Source organism: Sceloporus occidentalis, unplaced genomic scaffold (genome assembly GCF_023333645.1).
Source record: "Sceloporus occidentalis isolate IW3139 unplaced genomic scaffold, rSceOcc1.0.p SCAF_41, whole genome shotgun sequence".
Taxonomy (NCBI): Eukaryota; Metazoa; Chordata; class Lepidosauria; order Squamata; family Phrynosomatidae; genus Sceloporus; species Sceloporus occidentalis.
In genome coordinates this window covers 6,418,675-6,437,240 of record NW_028317021.1, presented here as the reverse complement: position 1 = coordinate 6,437,240, position 18,566 = coordinate 6,418,675, and the positions used below count along the sequence as shown (strand labels likewise).

General features: G+C 43.8%; 1 protein-coding gene across 3 annotated transcripts in view; it reads right to left on the bottom strand.

The window, feature by feature from the left end:
• Positions 1-18,566, bottom strand: part of CUX2 (cut like homeobox 2) — a 144,622-nt gene that overhangs the window by 40,709 nt on the left and 85,347 nt on the right. For all 3 annotated transcript variants that reach the window (XM_089489733.1, XM_089489735.1, XM_089489734.1), the window contains exons 2-3: positions 14,686-14,796; positions 12,090-12,137 (exon numbers count right to left, since the gene is read on the bottom strand). In XM_089489733.1, coding sequence (XP_089345859.1) covers positions 12,090-12,137; positions 14,686-14,796 — 159 coding nt within the window. The remainder of the gene's footprint in view (positions 1-12,089; positions 12,138-14,685; positions 14,797-18,566) is intronic.

Sequence of the window (18,566 nt, the reverse complement as noted above, 5' to 3'; positions counted from 1 at the left end):
AGAAGGTGGGCACGTTCAGCTTGGTGAAGAGAAGAGGTGACATGAGTGCACACTTTAAATATCTAAAGGCCTGTCAGAGAGAGGAGGGTACAAATATATTCTCTTCTGCCCCAAAGGGTAGGACCAGGTCTAATAGTTTCAAGTCACAGGAGGATAGATTTCAGCTGAACATTAAAAAGAACCTCTTGATCAGGGGTAGGCAACCTGCGGCCCGCGGACTGGATACGGCCCGGCGAGGCCTTGGGACCGGCCCCAGCCCGGTCCTGCCGCCGATTGCCGCCGGGGACTTTGGCGTCTCGTGCGAGGGGCATGGTGGGGCAATTGTCTATAGAAGCCTCAGAAACATGCATTTATCTTAACATTTTTTTAAAAAATCAGCAATTTTTTTCACGTGTCCTCCATTTTTTATTTTAAAAAGTGCCCTCCATTTGAAAATTTTGCCCTACATTTGTCCCAGTTTATTTATTTATTTTTAAAAAATTATTTAATTATTTATTTTTTGGCTTCGGCCCCCCAGTTGTCTGAGGGACAGCAACCCGGCCCCCGGCTCAAAAGGGTTGCCTACCCCTGCTCTTGATGGTAAGAGTGGTTCGGCAAAAATGGCCTAGAGCAGTGGTACTTAAACTTTTTACTCTTGGGACCCCCTTTACGTCTACATGTGGATGTCGTCCTCCCCCCTGTTCAATGTAGTGTAGGAATAATAATATTTTGTTTATTTAGTGTGTGTCTCGTTTAACATTTTATAAAGAAAACATTGCTCCAATTAGAACAGTTCTATTTAAGCAAATTCAATATTTAACTCAATGCCTGTGTACATTTTGCTCATAAAAAGGTTTTGGAAAAGGAGCTGGAGGGATCAGGGCCTCCAAGTCAGACGTCTCAATTGAGCTACTCTTGTGCCCCCCATTTGAGAACCACAGGATTAGAGAGGCGATGGGAGCTCCTTCTCTGGACAGCTTCAGACTCTGTACAGTAGCCATTTGCTACAGATGCTCTAGCTGGAGAATCCTGCACTGGACTCTATGGGTCTGATTCTATTCTAACTCAGGGAGGGGGAGAGGACAGGAGGGGCAGAATCTTGCCCTGCCCAGGAGGAGGCTCAGGCAAAAGCAAACTGCTGCAGCCTCTCCGAGCTTTTCTGCTCTTCCTCACTAACAATTTTTGCCATTTTGACCACACTATGATGTTCCATAGCCACATGTGTCCCACTTTTCATCTGTGAAATGTTGCAGGATCTGACATTAAGAGTTCACAGGTAACGGCAGCTTTAGTACTGTTCTAAAAAGACGCAATTGCTAGTCCAAACTGACTACTGCCACCAGCACAAATGAGATCAGGACAACACCATTGGGAAGAAACAGAGCATAAGGGGAAATATAGTTTTGAGGAAAGAGTAGGAAATCATACCTTGCCAATAGGTGGCAGAGACTTAAACTGGGACTTTGCTGAATGTTATTTTCTTTGTAAGAATTTAACCAAAAAATCATATCCACCTTATTGAAACAATGTGAAATTTAAACAATTACGATGTGGAAGAAAGGAAACATGGCAGATTCCACCATCCAGGCAGGGGACTTTAAGTGCTCAGTTCTTAGAAGCCTGGGTTCAAACCCCTGTGTATTCAAGCTATGCTGGTGGTACTGAAGCAGGAATGCTGCCTCCATTTGTCCTGACAGGCTCCTAATGTTGAACATGTCCTCATGTTGGCAGACATGTGCACCATGGTCCTCTCCAAGCTGGAAATAACCTCACACGGAGAAGAGCTGTGTCTATGGAATTAGGCCAGGGTGGGGAATCTGGGAGTTGTTCATTTTGATTTTTGATTCTGATTTTATTTTAATACAAATGCATAAAAATTTGCAACTTTCTAAATAATCCAGATGGAAAAACCATGAACTGCAAAGGATTCTAATGCGGGAGAAAGTGCAACCAACAGAGCAAGAGTGCATTTGGCCACTATGGCAAGGGGATTCTGGGTGCTGTAATCCAAAAGGTTTAACTTTTCCAAACTCTGGTCCCTCCCTAATCTTACTTTCTCGTTGGGTGTCAGACTGGCTCGGTACTTCTTCAGCACTCTGGCTTGGCTCTTCAGCTGGAGTTCTTCCTTGCTGGAGTGTAGAAGGATGAGCTTCTCCTTTGGGAAGCCATGCGAGCTCAAGCAGCTCCAGCAACTTCATGCCCCAAAGCTTCTGTCAACCACTGGTTTCCTCTTCCTTTTAAGTCATCAAGGCTTAAATGTGACATTTTCTGTAATGTGACCTGATGGATTACAGTATAGGATGGTATTTTACCCAGAGTTTTTTCTTACCTCACAAAAAGAAAGGAGAAAGCTAAATGTCACAGTACAAGTGTAATTTGGCATGCAAAAGCTACTCAACCAAAATCTTGTTTATTCTCCTCTGTCCAAGCTTGGCCCCTCCAGCTATTTTATGAGTACGAAGTCAACTACAGTAGCTGAAGCTTCTTTTGCATACGGGTCAGACCTCACTTGGAATACTGTGTCCAGTCCGGCATCAGAGTTCAAGAGAGACATGGGACCTTACCACACGGGGGCTTTTTGAGCGTCAGTTCACATTGGCCGATGCATATTCGCGTTATATAGCATTGGAGTTCCACACCTGTGAGCTCTGAATACGCATTGACCAATGCGATATAACGTGAATACGCTTTGGCCAATGTGTATTCACGGCTGGGTTCCGAACTGAAGGCAGCCGGCTCCTCCGTTTTACGAGTCCACAAAATTAGGGGATCGGCTGGATCCGCATTGATGGCCAGTGTGGAACCTCTGCTGCTTTGGCTGGTGTGTACATCCAATCCGCTGGTTCTCCCGAAAACCACCGGTTACAAATCTCCCATGATGCTGCGCTGGAATTTCCCCCTTCTCCTTCCGGTGGCCCTTTCCCCTTTTAGCACAACTGCTGGGGCTGGGGAGCGTTATTTCCACTGAACGAGATAAAGCAGAAACCTTTTGTGTCCAGGGAGGGGGGAATGTATATGTATATATATGTGTGTGTGTGTGTGTGTGTGTGCATATATATATACATACACACACACATATACAGATGGTGCATACCCCTTTCGTAAGTGGCTAAAGGCAGCAAATCTCATGATATACCGCGCTAAACAGTGACCTTATTCTTCACTCCCGGAAGTTTAAAATGTTGCGCCCCGTTCAGAGCCCCACAGAGCATGCGCAAAGCTGCCGATGCACACTGGCGAACACACATTGTATTGGGCTGGTGTGGTGATCCAATCCGCACTGGCCTCGCTTTGCGTGAATACGCATTGGCCGATGCGCAAGACCTCGATCCGGAAGGCCGCCCAAGTGTGGATGAACCATGCAATATGACGTGAATACGAATTGGCAAAGCGTATTCAGAGAGCGCGAGTGTGGATGAACGATGCGATATGACGCAAATACGAATCGGCCAATGCGAACTGACGCTCAAAAAGCCCCCGTGTGGTAAGGTCCATGGAGAATCTGGAAAGTGTCTAGAGGAAGGTGACTAAGATGGTCAAAGGTCTGGGAAACCAAGCTTTATGAGGAATGATGGAGGGAGCGGAGTATGTTTAGCTTGGAGGGGTGACATGATCACCATCTTTAAAAATCTGAACGGATGTCTTGTAGAAGATGAAGTGAGCTTGTTTTCTGCTGCTCCAGAGACTTAAACCAGTGATTCAAATGACAAGAAAAGAGATTCCACCTAAATACTGGGAGGAACTTCTTGACCGTGAGGCTGTTCAACAATGGGACAGACTGCCTCAGCAGGTGGAGGGCTCTCCATCTTTCGAGGTCCTTAAACAGAGGTTGGATGAGCATCCTTCAGGGGTGCTTTAGTTGTGGATTCCCACAAGGTAGGGATTGGACCAGATGGACTTTGCAGTGCCTTCCAACTCTTTTAAGATTTTATAATTCTAATTACTTCATACTCTGCCTCAGGCAGCAAAGAGTCTAGCTATGAGCAATAAGCTAGGAACTGCATGAAACCTGACCCCCTCCCATGCCATTTGACCATGCTAGGTGCTTTTGCGCTCCCCTCCCCACATGTTCTGTTCCCTGCCACCACCAGCGAACCCCCACACACAACGCACACACTTTTGTACCTCAATATATCATTAACTTTTGGGTGTTGTTTCTTTCCGCCATGCACATTGACTCAAGGTGAGAGAAAACACAACTGCGCTCTGCAACGACGTGAGATTGATGAATTACATTTCTGCTCTGGGTCCTTTCCATGGCTGGTGACTTTCCAGCAAAGCAATTATCACCATAGAATGCATAATAGCCTAATTAATTACCACTGTCAGGCTGGCCTCTGTGCTATGATTATACCTTATCAAGCAAACTTTTTTAAAGCAACATTTGGAAGCAAAAATATTATTGCAATTGACAGATTAAAAAAAGGTTGCACATCTTCTCCCCCCCCCCCCCCTCACTTTATCTCTCTGTTGATATTCTGTGCCCCAGATGAAAGGATGGTTCAACATATATGGATGACAAAAAGCACAATCATCTCCATGTCTAATTGCAACCGAAGAAGGATTTGGACTGCAACAAGCTTGCTTCAATTTCTCAAAAACACCCGACTGATGACGATTATATTTTACTTAAAATTGTCACTCAGAATAAGAACAAGAGAGAAAAGAAAATCAAGAACCCCCCTCCCAAATTCTAACAAGTCCCCCCCACTACCTGTGAAGAGTCCAAAATGCTTGTGACAGCCTTCTTCAAGTTGGTGTCTTCCAGGGATGTTGGACTGCAACTACCATCAATCCCAGTCGGCATGGCCATTGGGAGCCCAACCCATCTGGAAGATTAGGGAAGGTTGGCTTTTGAAGACGTGGAGGGAGGGAAGAGGAGGATGTGTGCCACTTCTTAGGATTGGTTTGTATTTTAAATGAAATGGCCTCACTTCAGATGTACAGTGGACCCTTGCTATACGCTGGGGTTTGGTTCCAAGATCCCCTATGGATAACGAAATCCGTGGATGCTCAAGTCCCATTAAATATAATGACATAGCAAAATAGTGTCCCTTATAAAAAATGGAAAATCAAGGTTTGATATTTGAAACTTATACTTTTTTTGAACCTTTTCAAACCGTGGATGCTTGAATCCGTGTATAAAAACCTGTGTATAAGAAGGGCTGACTGTATTTAAAACCAGATGTATCAGTCTGCTTCAGCATCTGGTGACATGGACTGGACTCAACAAAAGCTTCTGCTAGAAACAGTTTTTTTCTTGTTTAGTCTCACAGGTGAACCAGCATTCCTATAACTCTCACTTCAGATGTTCATCCTTGTGAGAACAACAAAGTGGGGTGTGTCTGTGTGTGTTACGTAGTGTGCTTGTTCTCCTTCTCCCCCTTCACATGTTGGCATAAGCTTCCTTTATTGGACTTATACGTTGTTCAAATAATTAACCATTAAAAAAAAAAGATGTATGAATGAATCAATATTATACAATGTTACTCCTAATGAGAAGCATAGCAAAGATCTGCTGGAACGGAGGAAGAAAGCAGAGAACAAGAGAGGGAAAAGGCTTTAAATAATTTACTTTGCCAAGATGATGATGCTGAATGAAAGAAAATTGCTGCTGGCCCTTAATTTCGTCATAATACTTCCTGACAGGCACAATGAAGCTCTGGCAAAGTTCCTGATATTAGAAGCCAAAGGACATAAATCTCATTAGAACTTTCTCAAGGAGTCCTTTGCCTGTCATGCCACGGGACACTGGCGCTCTTTCCACTACTCGGTGGGAAACCCAGCCGTGTTCAAACAAGAAAGACATACCAATTGGCTTCTCGTAGTCCTACAGAAATAGCCAAGGCTAGGGTACCAATCATAAAACCTCAAATAGGGGCAGAGAGGAAGAATTTACTGCAATTCCAGGAATGTAAGGACAGTTACATATAGTCATGCTACTACGCTGTGCTCAGAAAAGAGGTGGTTGTCTCTCTGGGGATTAGTATAGCTCAGAAGTGGCAACTTGTGGGGGCCAGGGGCCAATTCCCCCCCAGTTCTCCCCCACAGACTACATACCCCCCCCCATACCAAGCTGAAATACCTCTGCTTTCCTCTGCTGTCCCTCTCAAAATGGTGACAAAAAGTGACATCACATCATTTCCTGTCACCATTTTCAGGGAGACTGCAGAGGTACACTGTTTTGGGGTGGTAGTGGTTTGAGTGTTGGACTACAACTCTGGAGATCAGGATTCGATTCTCTGCTCGAGCATAAAAGCCCACCAAGTGACCGTGGGCAAGTCACACTCTCTCAGCCTCAAAGGATAGCAATGGCAAACGCCTCTGAAGAAACCTGCCAAGGAAACCCTATGATAGGTCACCATAAGTAAACAATGACTTGGAAGTACACAACAACAACAAAACGGGGCTGTGGGATGCTTGTGGGAATGTTGTGGGGCCATTCCTATGCTATAGTCGAGCTGAAAAGCTGAAGGTGCTTATTTAATATCAGTTGAGGCTCCTAAGGGTGAACCGAGATGGAAAGCTCTTAGTGCAAGCAGTGAGAAAGCATTGTGCCCTTATTCCATCTTTTCCTCCTTGAGAGGTTTTTTTTCATGGTAAGAAAAAACTGAGGAAACAGAGGGGAAATATGGGAGGATTGCAAATAGTCGAGGGTTGTTGTCTGAGCCCCTCCACCATCCCCATCAAATTCTGCAAATGAAGCAGGGCAATTGGACAATAAAAGCTTCGTCTGAAAGTACCTTTACAATCTTGGAATGCAAATGACACCCCTCGCTGCCAGGTTTGGAGACTAAAACCAATGGAGCAAAGAAGATGGAAAGAAGCCATTTGGGGCCCATTTTAATCTGGGCAGAGAAAACAAAACCGAGTCCTGAAATTCAAGAGTCTCTGAAGATAGCTGGCATGAAGCAGACTTGGAAGGCTACCAGAATATGCTGCTTAGGTTTTATTCCAGGGTAGAGATACTGCTAAAGACTACCACCATTAGGTCAGGCCTCACCTGGAATCCTGTGTCCAGTTCTGAGCACCACAATTCATGAAGCTGGAATGGGTCCAGTGAAGGATGACCAAGAGAGCAAAAGGGATGGAAAAGAAGGCCTATGAGGTACAGGTTAGGGGGCTGGCTTTATTTAGCTTGGAGAAGAAAAGACTAAGAGGTGAAATGACAGCAGCCTTTAACTATCTGAAGAGACATCATGTAGAAGGAGCCGGCTTGCCTTTTGCTGCTCCAGATACTAGAACACAAAGCACTGGATCCAAATGACACAACTGGTTGGCACTGCATGAACAGAATGCTAGAACAGATAGGCCTTTGGTCTGGTTAGGTTCGCTCTTAATTGCCCAGTGTCATTTCTTAATTTTCTGAACTCATCAATAATGCTGTTTGACACCACTTTAACAGCCAGGGCTCCATGCTATAGAATGTTAGAATCTGTAGTTTTGTGAGATAGCCAGCCTTCTCTATCAGAGAGCTCTGATGCCACAACAAACTAAAAATCCCAGGACTCCATAGCATGAGCTATGGCAGTTAAAGCATTCCAAACTGCATTAATTCTGCAGTGCAGATTAGACCACAGTCAGGGAAGAGGTAGATTAGTGTACTCCTTGTTTGGCCCTCCTTCCACCATCATGTGGAGTCACAGAACATTTCACCTTAATTTTAATGTACTAAAACTTTTAATTTAGATGTTTTCATCCATCCAACAGAAGGAAGAGGAGGAGGAGGAGAAGAAGGAGGGGAAAAACTTTCAAATAATGACTGTAATAAATGAAGGTAATTAATTGTAGTTTGTTCCTTAACTGTCTAGTCAGCTTAATTTTACCTTTTCATCTAATAATGAGAAAATAATTTTTGTGCTCCGAGGGTTAATGATATGTAACTGCAAGAGCTGCTAATTGCATGTTGCAAACTATTCATCAGAATCCCCATCTGTGCTACTTGATTATGTTTGCTAAATTATTGCTTTGAATTATCTTTCATAAAGCAACTTTTATAATTAGCGGGGTTCTGGCTTTGCTCTTTTCTCCGTCTGCAAGGAGACTCAAAAACTTTGGTCATTTCAAGCTGCACTTCCGTCGTGGGCAGCCTTTTGTCTTTTCCATGATGGAAAAATTAAAGTCGGGGCTTTATTTATTTAATCAAATGGCAAAAAGAAAAGCCCACTCTCTCCTTCTCTCTTGTCCACATCCTCTGCAATGCTGAGGTACAATTTATACCATTCCCTGAGGCCAGTCTGGGACACTGTTGGAGTCTGGGCTTTTGAACCAGGTGCTGCTCAAAGGCCACTGAACCAATATGGGCAGAGATACCATGCCCCAGACATGGTCCAAGGGATGCCCCCAAAAGTACATGCTCTGCATGCACATATTCCTGGATTCAGGCAACTCTCCCTCAGCTAAATTATTATCTCATGGCTAGAGTTCCAGGGTTCCCATGCAAAGAATGCCAGCCTGGGGCAGGGGAACTCAAGTCCCCCTCAAGGCTAAGCTACAGGGACTGGTTGCCCTAAAAGGATCTGACAAAAAATAACTCTGCCCTAGTGGTCTCACGACTAGACTACTGTAACCTCCTCTTGGCAGGGCTTCCCCTCTCTCATCTCCACCCATTAATATCTGTTCAGCATTCAGCTGCACGCATTATTTCACTCGCTCGCCGTTATGATCATGTCTCCCCTCTGTTGTCCTCCCTTCACTGGCTCCCTTTTCCTTTCCGCATCAGGTACAAACTTTTGCTACTCACCTTTAAAGCCCTGCATGGGCTGGCCCCTCTTTATTTAACCAATCTTCTCTCTCCCTACATCCCTACTCGCACTCTCCGCTCTGGTAGCCAAAGTCTCCTCTCTCAACCCAGGATCTTCTCTGCCCCGTCCTGGATCCGTCCCTTCTCTCTTGCTGCCCCCTCATTCCTGGAACCTTCTTCCTCTGCATGCATGGCTCATCACTTCCCTAACCAGTTTTAAGGCTGAGCTGAAAACCATATTGTTTAGGGAAGCGTTCTCAGGGAATTTGTGATTGTCATCTGGCTGTCTGATAATATTTGATGTGATGTGATTTGTTTTATATTTGATGTTTTTAATTTGTTTTTCTTTTCTATATGGTAATTTTATCTATTCCTCTTTTAACTGTTATTATCTTAGAATGTACGCCTTGGGCAGGCTTTTATATACTCTTTAATTTTACCAACTTTGTACAGCGCTATGTATAATTACAGTGCTTTAGAAATAAAGTTTAATAATAATAATAATAATAATAATAACAAAACTGGACCACCCAATGCTCCAATGTAGTCGAGCCTCCTCAGATAATATCAGTTAGAAGTATGCTAAATGACCAAGCACCTAGAAATACAAAGACAGAGGTTCCTGTTGATCCCTCCCAAGATTATCAAGTTTGCAAGCAATCTATCCTATGCACACTTGCTTTGTGACACTAAACACATGGAGGGCACTTTGAAGTACATACTGTGCTTGTCAGAGTCTTCAATGATTGCGGAAATACTGCAAGTAGGCACAATAGGTAATAACTTGCCTGTCAATGTTGAGCCCCACACCTTAAATGCGGTGCCAGGGACCCTGTTTCTACGCTGGTGGGGAGAAAAACAAAAACCAGACACTCATTACCTGCCTGTCTGCCTCTTTCATAAATGCACCTATGCACCCATTCGTTCACACACTTGGATACTCACACATGCCCTGCCCTCTACAAAAAACTCTGTTGACCCTGGAGCTTTTGGCACATGGAACACATATTCTTCCGCCGGCGATCAGCCTGAGAGACCTGGCTATTGGGGAATGATAAAGTCCACAATCAAGTTTCCAATATGGGAACCAGCACCTCCTCTAGCCTATTCCTCTGACAAGAGAAAATGCTCTTCAGTCCCTTACTAATCAGAACAGGTCAGGAGGACGTTGTGGCATTATAGCTTACCACCTCCCCTCTCTGTCAGGGCTATTCTGCCTTGGAAGGTGCCCACACGCACTCCCCAGCACATCCCTCCTCTTTTCCCGGAGGACCTAACAAGGCCCGTCAGGAGAATAGGCAGTATTTAAAGCAACTGGAAATATATTCCTATTGTTATCACTCTCTTTTATGTGTTTATGCTGAGCATTTCGGAATGAATCAATACCGGATTGCCCTATAAATAAATAAGCATATCAGTAAAAACTGGGTAATAAAATGAAGTGATGAAAAATATGGAAATCAGCCCACATTTGTGTAAATCCAGTTATTGTTTACTTTCATATTTTTCCTTCTGCCGTTATGTCATTCCAAAGAGACAGATTTAAAAGTAACACAAAGCTTGAAAGATGACAGCCTCTAATGTGTTGTTGCCGCGTGCCAGTGTTTCTCTGGGGAGTTTAAGCGAAGCCTGGTAGAAAGCAGCAGCGCAGAAGGCAGAACACCTTCTTCTCTGCCTTCCACGCTGCCGCCACCCCCCGAGCGCAGAAGAAGAATGATCATTTTAGGAACATTCCAGCGTGCGATATTTCTCACACGCCTGCTTTCTCTCTCTCTCTCTCCCACCCCACCGTGGCAGAATTTAAATCTCTTAGAGTCATGACTACACTTAGAGCCAGAATGGATCTCATTGCCACACACACACGCACGCACGCACACAACCAAAAGCCTTCATGGATGAAATGTAGAAAAGGAGCCAACAGAAACCTTAGGCACAAATTCTACTGTTGCACATCTAGGCAAGAGCCTGTGGAAGAGACGGGACCCTAAGGCCATGGAGATTTGCAAGGAAAGAGTTGTGTGTCATGCACTGTGCATGTATGCCTGTTACATGCTTATTTATCAGAGGAAGCAGATCCTCAGAGTCACTGGCCATGATTCCTCCCACTGCAGGAGAGGTCTACCTGGAGCACCCATGTCAGTATCAAACCCCTTCACTGCCTAGACCTGACCCAGGGGCTCTGACCCTGAGACCCAGGTATCTGATTCTGTGCCATGATGTCAACTTGAGGGGAAGAGAGCTTTGTGCTGTTTTTCAGGGCTGTTGCCACGAGAGGGTGCTCTGGCCACTATCAGGGATCAGGTCACCCAATGGGCCAGAAAGCCCCCCCCCCCTCCAATAAGCACCCAATTTGAGACTGACTCCATCTCAATGTTGCTCACATATGGATGGAGCTGTGCTCAGACCATACCTGATCTCTGGCTGACTAGCTTGACAATTTGCTCACTCCCTGCTCAAGTGGCCTGTATGGTATAGTGGTTAGAGTACTGCATTAGGACTTCAGAAAAATGAGGTTTCAGTCCCAACTAACTAGGTAACTCTTTCTACCTCTTTCAACCTCAGAGGGTTGTTGCAGGGATAAAACAAAAACAAGAAGGACAATATACATCACCTTTGGCTCATAGGGGGAAAACTGGGGTATAAATGTAATAAATAAATGAAATAAACTCCCTTCAAAGCTGCCACCCCATCTCACCAAGAAAAATCAGAGATTGCCAAAGAGCATTTTCTTAGGTGGCATCCACAAATCAAGGTTTGGGTAGGAACAAGACATATACACATCTACTCTGTGTTTTCTCCACAAGGGCAGAAATGTTTTCGTTCCTTTTTCTGGGCTTCTGCCTAAGACACTTTTGAAAGCATTCCTAGGATACCTTAAGCTATGGATTTGTCGCTAAAGCAAGCCCAACAGCACTTCAATACACAAAATAGAAGCCCAGAGCCCAATGGAACCTCAACTTGGCATAAACATGCTGAATACATAATATGAAATGCCTTCACAGTTCCACAGAGGAATACAGATACAACAAGGTGCAGACATAAGCATTTGGGATTGCCATCAACAAGTGAGTATGGTGAGAGAACAGCAAAGTGGAAATGGAAAACAATTGCTCCAGGAGCTCTCTCTCCCTGAGTCAAGTTCAGGTTAGGGATTCCCCCCCCCCCCTCCATTTTCTTCATTTTTTGAAATAGGAACTTAACAAAACTTCCTCATCATCCTTAGGGAGAAGGGGGCAAATCCTTACAACCTGGAAAAAGCCTGAGAATTTGGACCTCTTGTTCTTTTGTAATTTTGCATCTCCAGAGTTGCTTACAGAATACTCTACAACAGTTCAAAAGAGGATCTTGGACACAGAGAGTGTCTTACCTCTGCCTGGAAGCTTTTTAAGACTGGTGCCACCAAATCTCGGACCCCCTGAAAAGAGAAAAAGTTAGGGAAACTCTTGATTAGGTTAAAGCAATGGGGCTTTCACTAATTGGGATTCTAACTCACATTAAACCAGGCCGTTCATCTGCTTAAAGAAATCTGGGTCTTGATTAATTGTACAAATTTCATTCAGCTAATTAACTGATTACATCTGCATATTGATAATAAGCATAATCATTCTGAAAGGGTGGAAAGAAAGCATATTTTCTATGGGTTTTGATGATGTCTTATATGTACTGCAACATACACTATTGTTGTTATTGTTGTTGTGTGCCTTCAAGTTATTTCTGACTTATAGACCTGTTACAGACTGCCAAAATAAAGCTGCTTCGGGTCTCTTTGGAGGTATGCTGTTTAAATGATGCATGCATCTTAAGAATCCGGAAGCTGCACCAAAGCTGCACTCCAGTGCTTAGGACTGGAGTGTGACTTTGGCGCGACCTCCAGACCCATGCATCATTTAAATAGCATACCTCCAAAGAGACCCGAAGCAGCTTTATTTTGGCAGTCTGTAACAGGCCATAGTAACCCTAAGGCAACCCTATCACAGGGTTTTCCTGGCCAGATTCAGAAGGGGGTTGCCACCATTGCTCTCCTCTAAGGCTGAGAGAGTGACACTTGCCCAAGGCCACCTGCTGGATTTCCATGGCCAAGCAGAGATTCGAACCCTGGTCTCCCAGAGTCCTAGTCCAGCACTTAAACTACAACACCATGCTGGCTCTCTCAGAAAATCTATCACTCCAGAAACAGCACTCCTCATCTGTGTGAGAAAAAGAGAGATGCCTCTTCTATGATGTTGCCTACCATCCCATGGTTTATAACTAAACTTAAAAACCACAACTCTCTGCTGTCCTATTAAGGGCTCCTGTTAGGATTGCCAGGTAAAACAAGGGCCAGGACTCTTGTCCCTTTAATGCTTGTGTAGAAGAGTTCATTTCAGCAGCTGCTGCTTGCTGCCTGAGGAAATTCCCTCTTCTACCAAACTATTCAAGACCCTGTCCCTTATTGGCAACCCTAGCTCCTCTTAAGCTGATCTAAAGATGATTCATGAAGATGATTCATGAAACCAATAAACCCAAATATGAAGCTTACTTAGTCCAGCTGTGTGAGAGCCTGGTATGGCTTCTTGTACCACAGATGTAATATGGTCATCATCTGCAACAAACTGCACCACTAGTCCCATACAGCAAGTGCAGCAGCAACCACAGTGGAGGGGGGGATAACTCATGTTGGGGACCTCAGGAGAGTTTTAAAAACAGTTGGCAGTCCTACCTTAGGAGTAGGACCCCATTAAAAACTCCATCTGCTGTTAGAAGTTAAAAACCAAAGGCCATCTTAACTAAAAAGGCCTTTGCCTGCTGGCAGAACTGTATCTCCCATGGAAGGGAGTTCCACAGCTTGGGAACAGGCAGTTAAATTGCATTTCTCCCTGTTTGCAATGGGGACAAAAGAGCCCATTGCTTGTGACTGAACAACCAAGGGGCACAATGATGAGGAGAACCTGAGATCAGAGGTTATGCTGAGGCCCAGCAAACTGAGCTGAGGGCCAGACTGAGCCTTTGGGACACCAACAGTTGATTCTTCTTTAACAGACAGAATTCTAGGAGGTGTTTTCAGTCCATTCAGACAAGACAGCCAGAAATCAATGCTCCAATGACAGGGGCCCTGGGCTCCTTACCTTGTGTGACCCCCCCCCCCCCCAACTATGGTTTTTAGAAAGCTACTGAAGGAGCATGGTCTTTCCCAAACTGATTGTAGTCATGTGTGAGACTTGGGGATTTCATCAAGGGCCCCTCTACCTTTCTCTCCATTCTTTCCATCAACAGAGGGAACATTTCAAATAAATCATTAATTATGTTAATAATATAAGTTTTAACTACCTTCCCTTCTCTCTGAACCTTCACAACAAGCCTCCTCAATTGAGATGCCAGCAAGGAACAGAATTACAGACTGGCATGAGGGAGAAGCAAGCCCTCAACTGTCAAAAATAAAACGTATTGGGGGTCGGGGGAAGAGAGGAAGAAGAGCAAGCAAAGACAACAACACATAACAAAGTGGCATTCCATCTGCTCTGAGAGGGGGGTGCCAGGGTTTTTTGCAATAAGACTCTCCAAGTTTTGCTTTTTATAAAACACTTGCGGGGGGGGGGGGGGGGAGAGAGAAAGCAAGGGCGCAGTTTTGGAAAGATGGATCTTCCAGGGGGACTAGGGTGCTTGGTGCTGAGATGCTGTAAACCATCATCCCCATAGGACCTTGGAGGCCACACGCTCTGTCATCTACATCAGTACTTTGTGCTTATCAGGATCAGGCCCCTATGCCCCTTAGCTACAATGGCACCGCTACAGACATCTTAATAGCCCATAACTGAACATTGGGGGGCCCCTATAATTTGTCATTGTGGCTAATTGTTAGTCACTCACATTGTAGGATACTAAAGCAAAAGCGCAACACACCTCAAGGCCCAGGCCATTTGCACAAGGGCGAGGAGAATACACCTCCCCACCAAGTTAATTCTATAATAGCAAATATACTGTACCTCAGGTACATTTTTCTTAAATTCCCGGCTGAGTTCAATTAAATGTTTATGAGAATGCTCGCTTTCTTCCTGCCGCGCTGCCAGCTCAGAAGCAACGGAATTAAGCTCCTTCTGGAACAAAACACAACCAAAACAGAACACAGAGAGGGAGAGGGAGGGAGAAAAGGAGAGAGAAAATGGGTTGTGGGGCTTTACACCTTGTGTAGCATACATAACATTTTCCTAAGCAAGCTCTTTTCCACCAGTGACTTGAAAATCAAAGAGGTATGCTGCTGGTTTGGAGGCTTTTTGCATTAATGAGCAATGGACCTATACACTGAATGACAATAATTTTTAAGCACAGGAGAGTGAAACTCAGTGCCTTGGGGTACAGACCAACAGAGCTGAACACATTTGGAAAGCGGAATAGCTGCTCATGGCACAGACCCTCACAGAGTTTCTTTCCAAATCTAATTTGGAAATTTGGAAAAAGCAATCGTGTCAAAATGGTTATAGCCCACCTTTCGTGGACCAATATATTCAAGGTGGTATACTCTAGAAAAAATAAAACTGATCCTAAACTTAATTGATCAATAAACACAACAGCACGCACACAAAATATGAATTGGCATTGGGCAGTTTCAGACTCTAGTGATGTTAGGCAGCAAAGCTGTCTTTTCCTCTTTACATATATGACTCTTTTTAGTGGAGAAGTGTAAGATGAAAGAAGTCATGTGAAAACATGGATTGAACCCAGAAGATGATGTTATCCAGACTCTTATCCCATTAAACTCCATGAACAAGGCAGGGTGGCTGCATTATAAAGGTAGACTGTGGAATTTATCACACGTGAGGAATTTCTCTTAATTTTGAATGAAAAGAAAGTGGGGCCAGAACGCATTTACGTGAATTCGCTAGTTCAGCTAATTTACGTGAATGTGAATTGCGCTCGAAGTCGCTTCTCATTGCCCAAAAATAGCTTGCCATTGCCCAAACTTGTGTGTGGTAGTCTATCACGCAATAACGTGAAACCCCATGATTGCATTCAGATTGCCATTGGATTATACTTCCAATTTCCCTGGTCTGCTAATGTCCTATGTCTCTACCAAAGTTCATGCTATAATAAATCTTAAAGATTCCCCACAACTCCTTGGGACCTTTCATACTACACAATATAGCATTATGATTCCACTTTAAGGGCCATGCCTGAATCTTATGGAAACCTGGGGTCTGTCATCTGGTGAGGTCCTCAAGCTTTCTAGCTGAGAAGTCTAAATATCCCTCTCTAAGCTACAAATGAGAGCCAACATGGTGTAGAAGGTTTGAATGTTACGACTACGACTCTGGGGACTCTGTACTGCATCTGCAAACTCATGCTAAAATAAAAACCAGTCAGTGCTGCCACATTCCTTCCCCTTCCCCTCTTTTTCTTTGAGGGGGCCATAACAAAGCTTGGAAAGGCTGCCTTACAAGCAATGACTTACCAATAACAACTTTTTTATGATAAAAAGAGCATGTTATATTTGAAAAGTAAGGTAACCAAAGTGGATGAAGTTACTTGATTGGTGCAATGTATTTGGGCGACTTTTTAAAATTACCTTTTCATGTCATTTTTAGGGGCCAACTGGTAGGAAGGATTCTTGTTTTCTGCCATTTTCCTTCAATCTTATTTTTGAAAAATGAAGGGAAGGTAACAAGAAGCAGAAGCAGTTGAGCAACTCAACAATCGATGCAACAAGTTGCTTTTCAATTGTGGGGTAACAAATACACAGCAAGATGTTATTTTTCCAAGAAGATACAATGCTTTTCAAACACCCCAACAAATAACAGGAATGAATTGCTTTCTAACTTTCCAAGTTCTGGCTGCATGTATGCTCCTGTTAAAGATGCTGATGATGGAGGCACATAACAGTCTGCCAGCACCAGCAGGGCTGAGTATTTTGAAGAGAGAGAAATACATTAAAAATAAAAAAGGCAGGAACGGAAATCCATCCACGTATCCATGAAAACAAAATACAAATTACAAACGTTTGCATTAATGGAGCACTTGATGGATCAATATTCTTGATAACTCCCTATCTGTTCCCCCTTCATATCAAATGAATATGTGTAAGAAAAACACAGCGACAGTGTCAAAATAGCAAAAGGGCACCATATTGCACTGTGTGATATCTGTTCAAAAACATTCCAAGTCTGTGTCACACCAGCTGATGTATATCACAGGCGAAGGAAGACGTCCAAACTCTAACTTACTTCTGCTTTTAAGTGTTCATAAATAAGCCTTTAAGAGATCTGGATGGCTTTTTAATTTCAGTGGAATTTGGGGTGGGGATGGGGAAATGAAAGCTCCAGGATTAAGTAAGCTGACCTTCCGCGTATGGCCCTTTAAATCAAGCACAGTTCACTTCAAGTGCAGGGAAATGTTTCATTCAAGAATTATGGATTCATATCATGCTGGGTTTTAGGAGACACAAACCTGTATGTAGAAAACCCACTGAAGAGAGAGGAAACTTTTACTTTTTCATTTTTTAAAAAAAATGCTGGCAAAATAAAGGCATTGGCTGTATCCATAAAACAGATGGATTTTTGAACTCCAGTTACAGCCAATACAGCTCTGGCTATTTCAGTAGGATTTAGGGGCTACCAAATATAGCCATTCAACAGTAGTGCCCTACAGCGGAGGAAGAAAGCTTTATACCACCCGAAAGTGGCATCTTATTGTCCCGCACCAACCACTACACAAAACTATCCAGTTTGGATCCCACATTCTTCTTTCACCTAATCCAGTATCTAAAATTATCTCTAGCCTTATCAATATAAAGATTGCTTAGTTGCTTTCTATTTTCTACTAGGCAAAGGAGCCAGTGAGCCTTGCATCAGATGGAGACCATTCTGAACTGTGGGATTTTGTATTTTTAAAATGAAGAAGCAAATGTTTCTGCTTTTCCTGCTCCTACTGTGCCCAGAAGGCTATTCTGTGAGAAATTCAGCCACTCCCCATATTGATGCCACCTCTATCAGCCCTCTCTCTCTTTCTCTCCATCCATCCATCCATCCAATCTATTTTCTGCTGCTCCAGAGACCAGTGGATTAAAATCAAATTGATCTTTTTTGTACACCGCTATGATCTAAATGGAATAGCGGTTTATAAATAAAACGTATTATTATTATTATTATTATTATTATTATTATTATTATTATTAGAGATTCCACCTAAACATTAGGAAGAACTTATTGACTATAAGAGACTCTCCTCATTTGAAGCTACACCTCAGGTTGAGAGGTTGTGATGGAAAAACAAAGACCTTCTCTTTGCCTAAGTTGGAAAAACTAAGTGTCCCACCCATCATACTAACAATGATGGGCCCTCCAAGCTCTTGTCCAGCAATCCTTCCTTTCAGTCTCTCAAAAGCAGGTGAGCCTAAGAGACGGGGTCTTTTCCGTCAAGGCACTATGACTCTGATGGGTGCTTGCCTCGCCTGATCTCTGCCCATCTTTTGAAGGAAGGTGAGAATGTCTCTCAGATATTTTGAGCTTGATGGTGAGCCAGCTTCAGCAGGAACGTACCCCAGTTCACCCAAAGAGTGGGTTAAAAGGGCTGAAAATCAATAAAACAGGTATGTGCTGGACAATGTCCCAATGTGCTGTGCACTCTGAGTTGTGCCCCATCTGTCTTCCAAGTGTCCACCTTGAAAATATGTCACCTGAGGTACCTACTTCATGCTTAGAGCCCCATTGCCAGGCCAAACAGAAAATGCCAAGGGAGACAGCTTCAGAATCCTTGTGTTCTAACAATGGCAAGCCTTTGGGATTTGTAACTGTTGGGTTTCAGCCGGCATGTGAGCTGAGCTGTCGTGGGTGGCCGGTTGTTCTCAAACGGAGGGGAAATGGTTTCCCTCTGT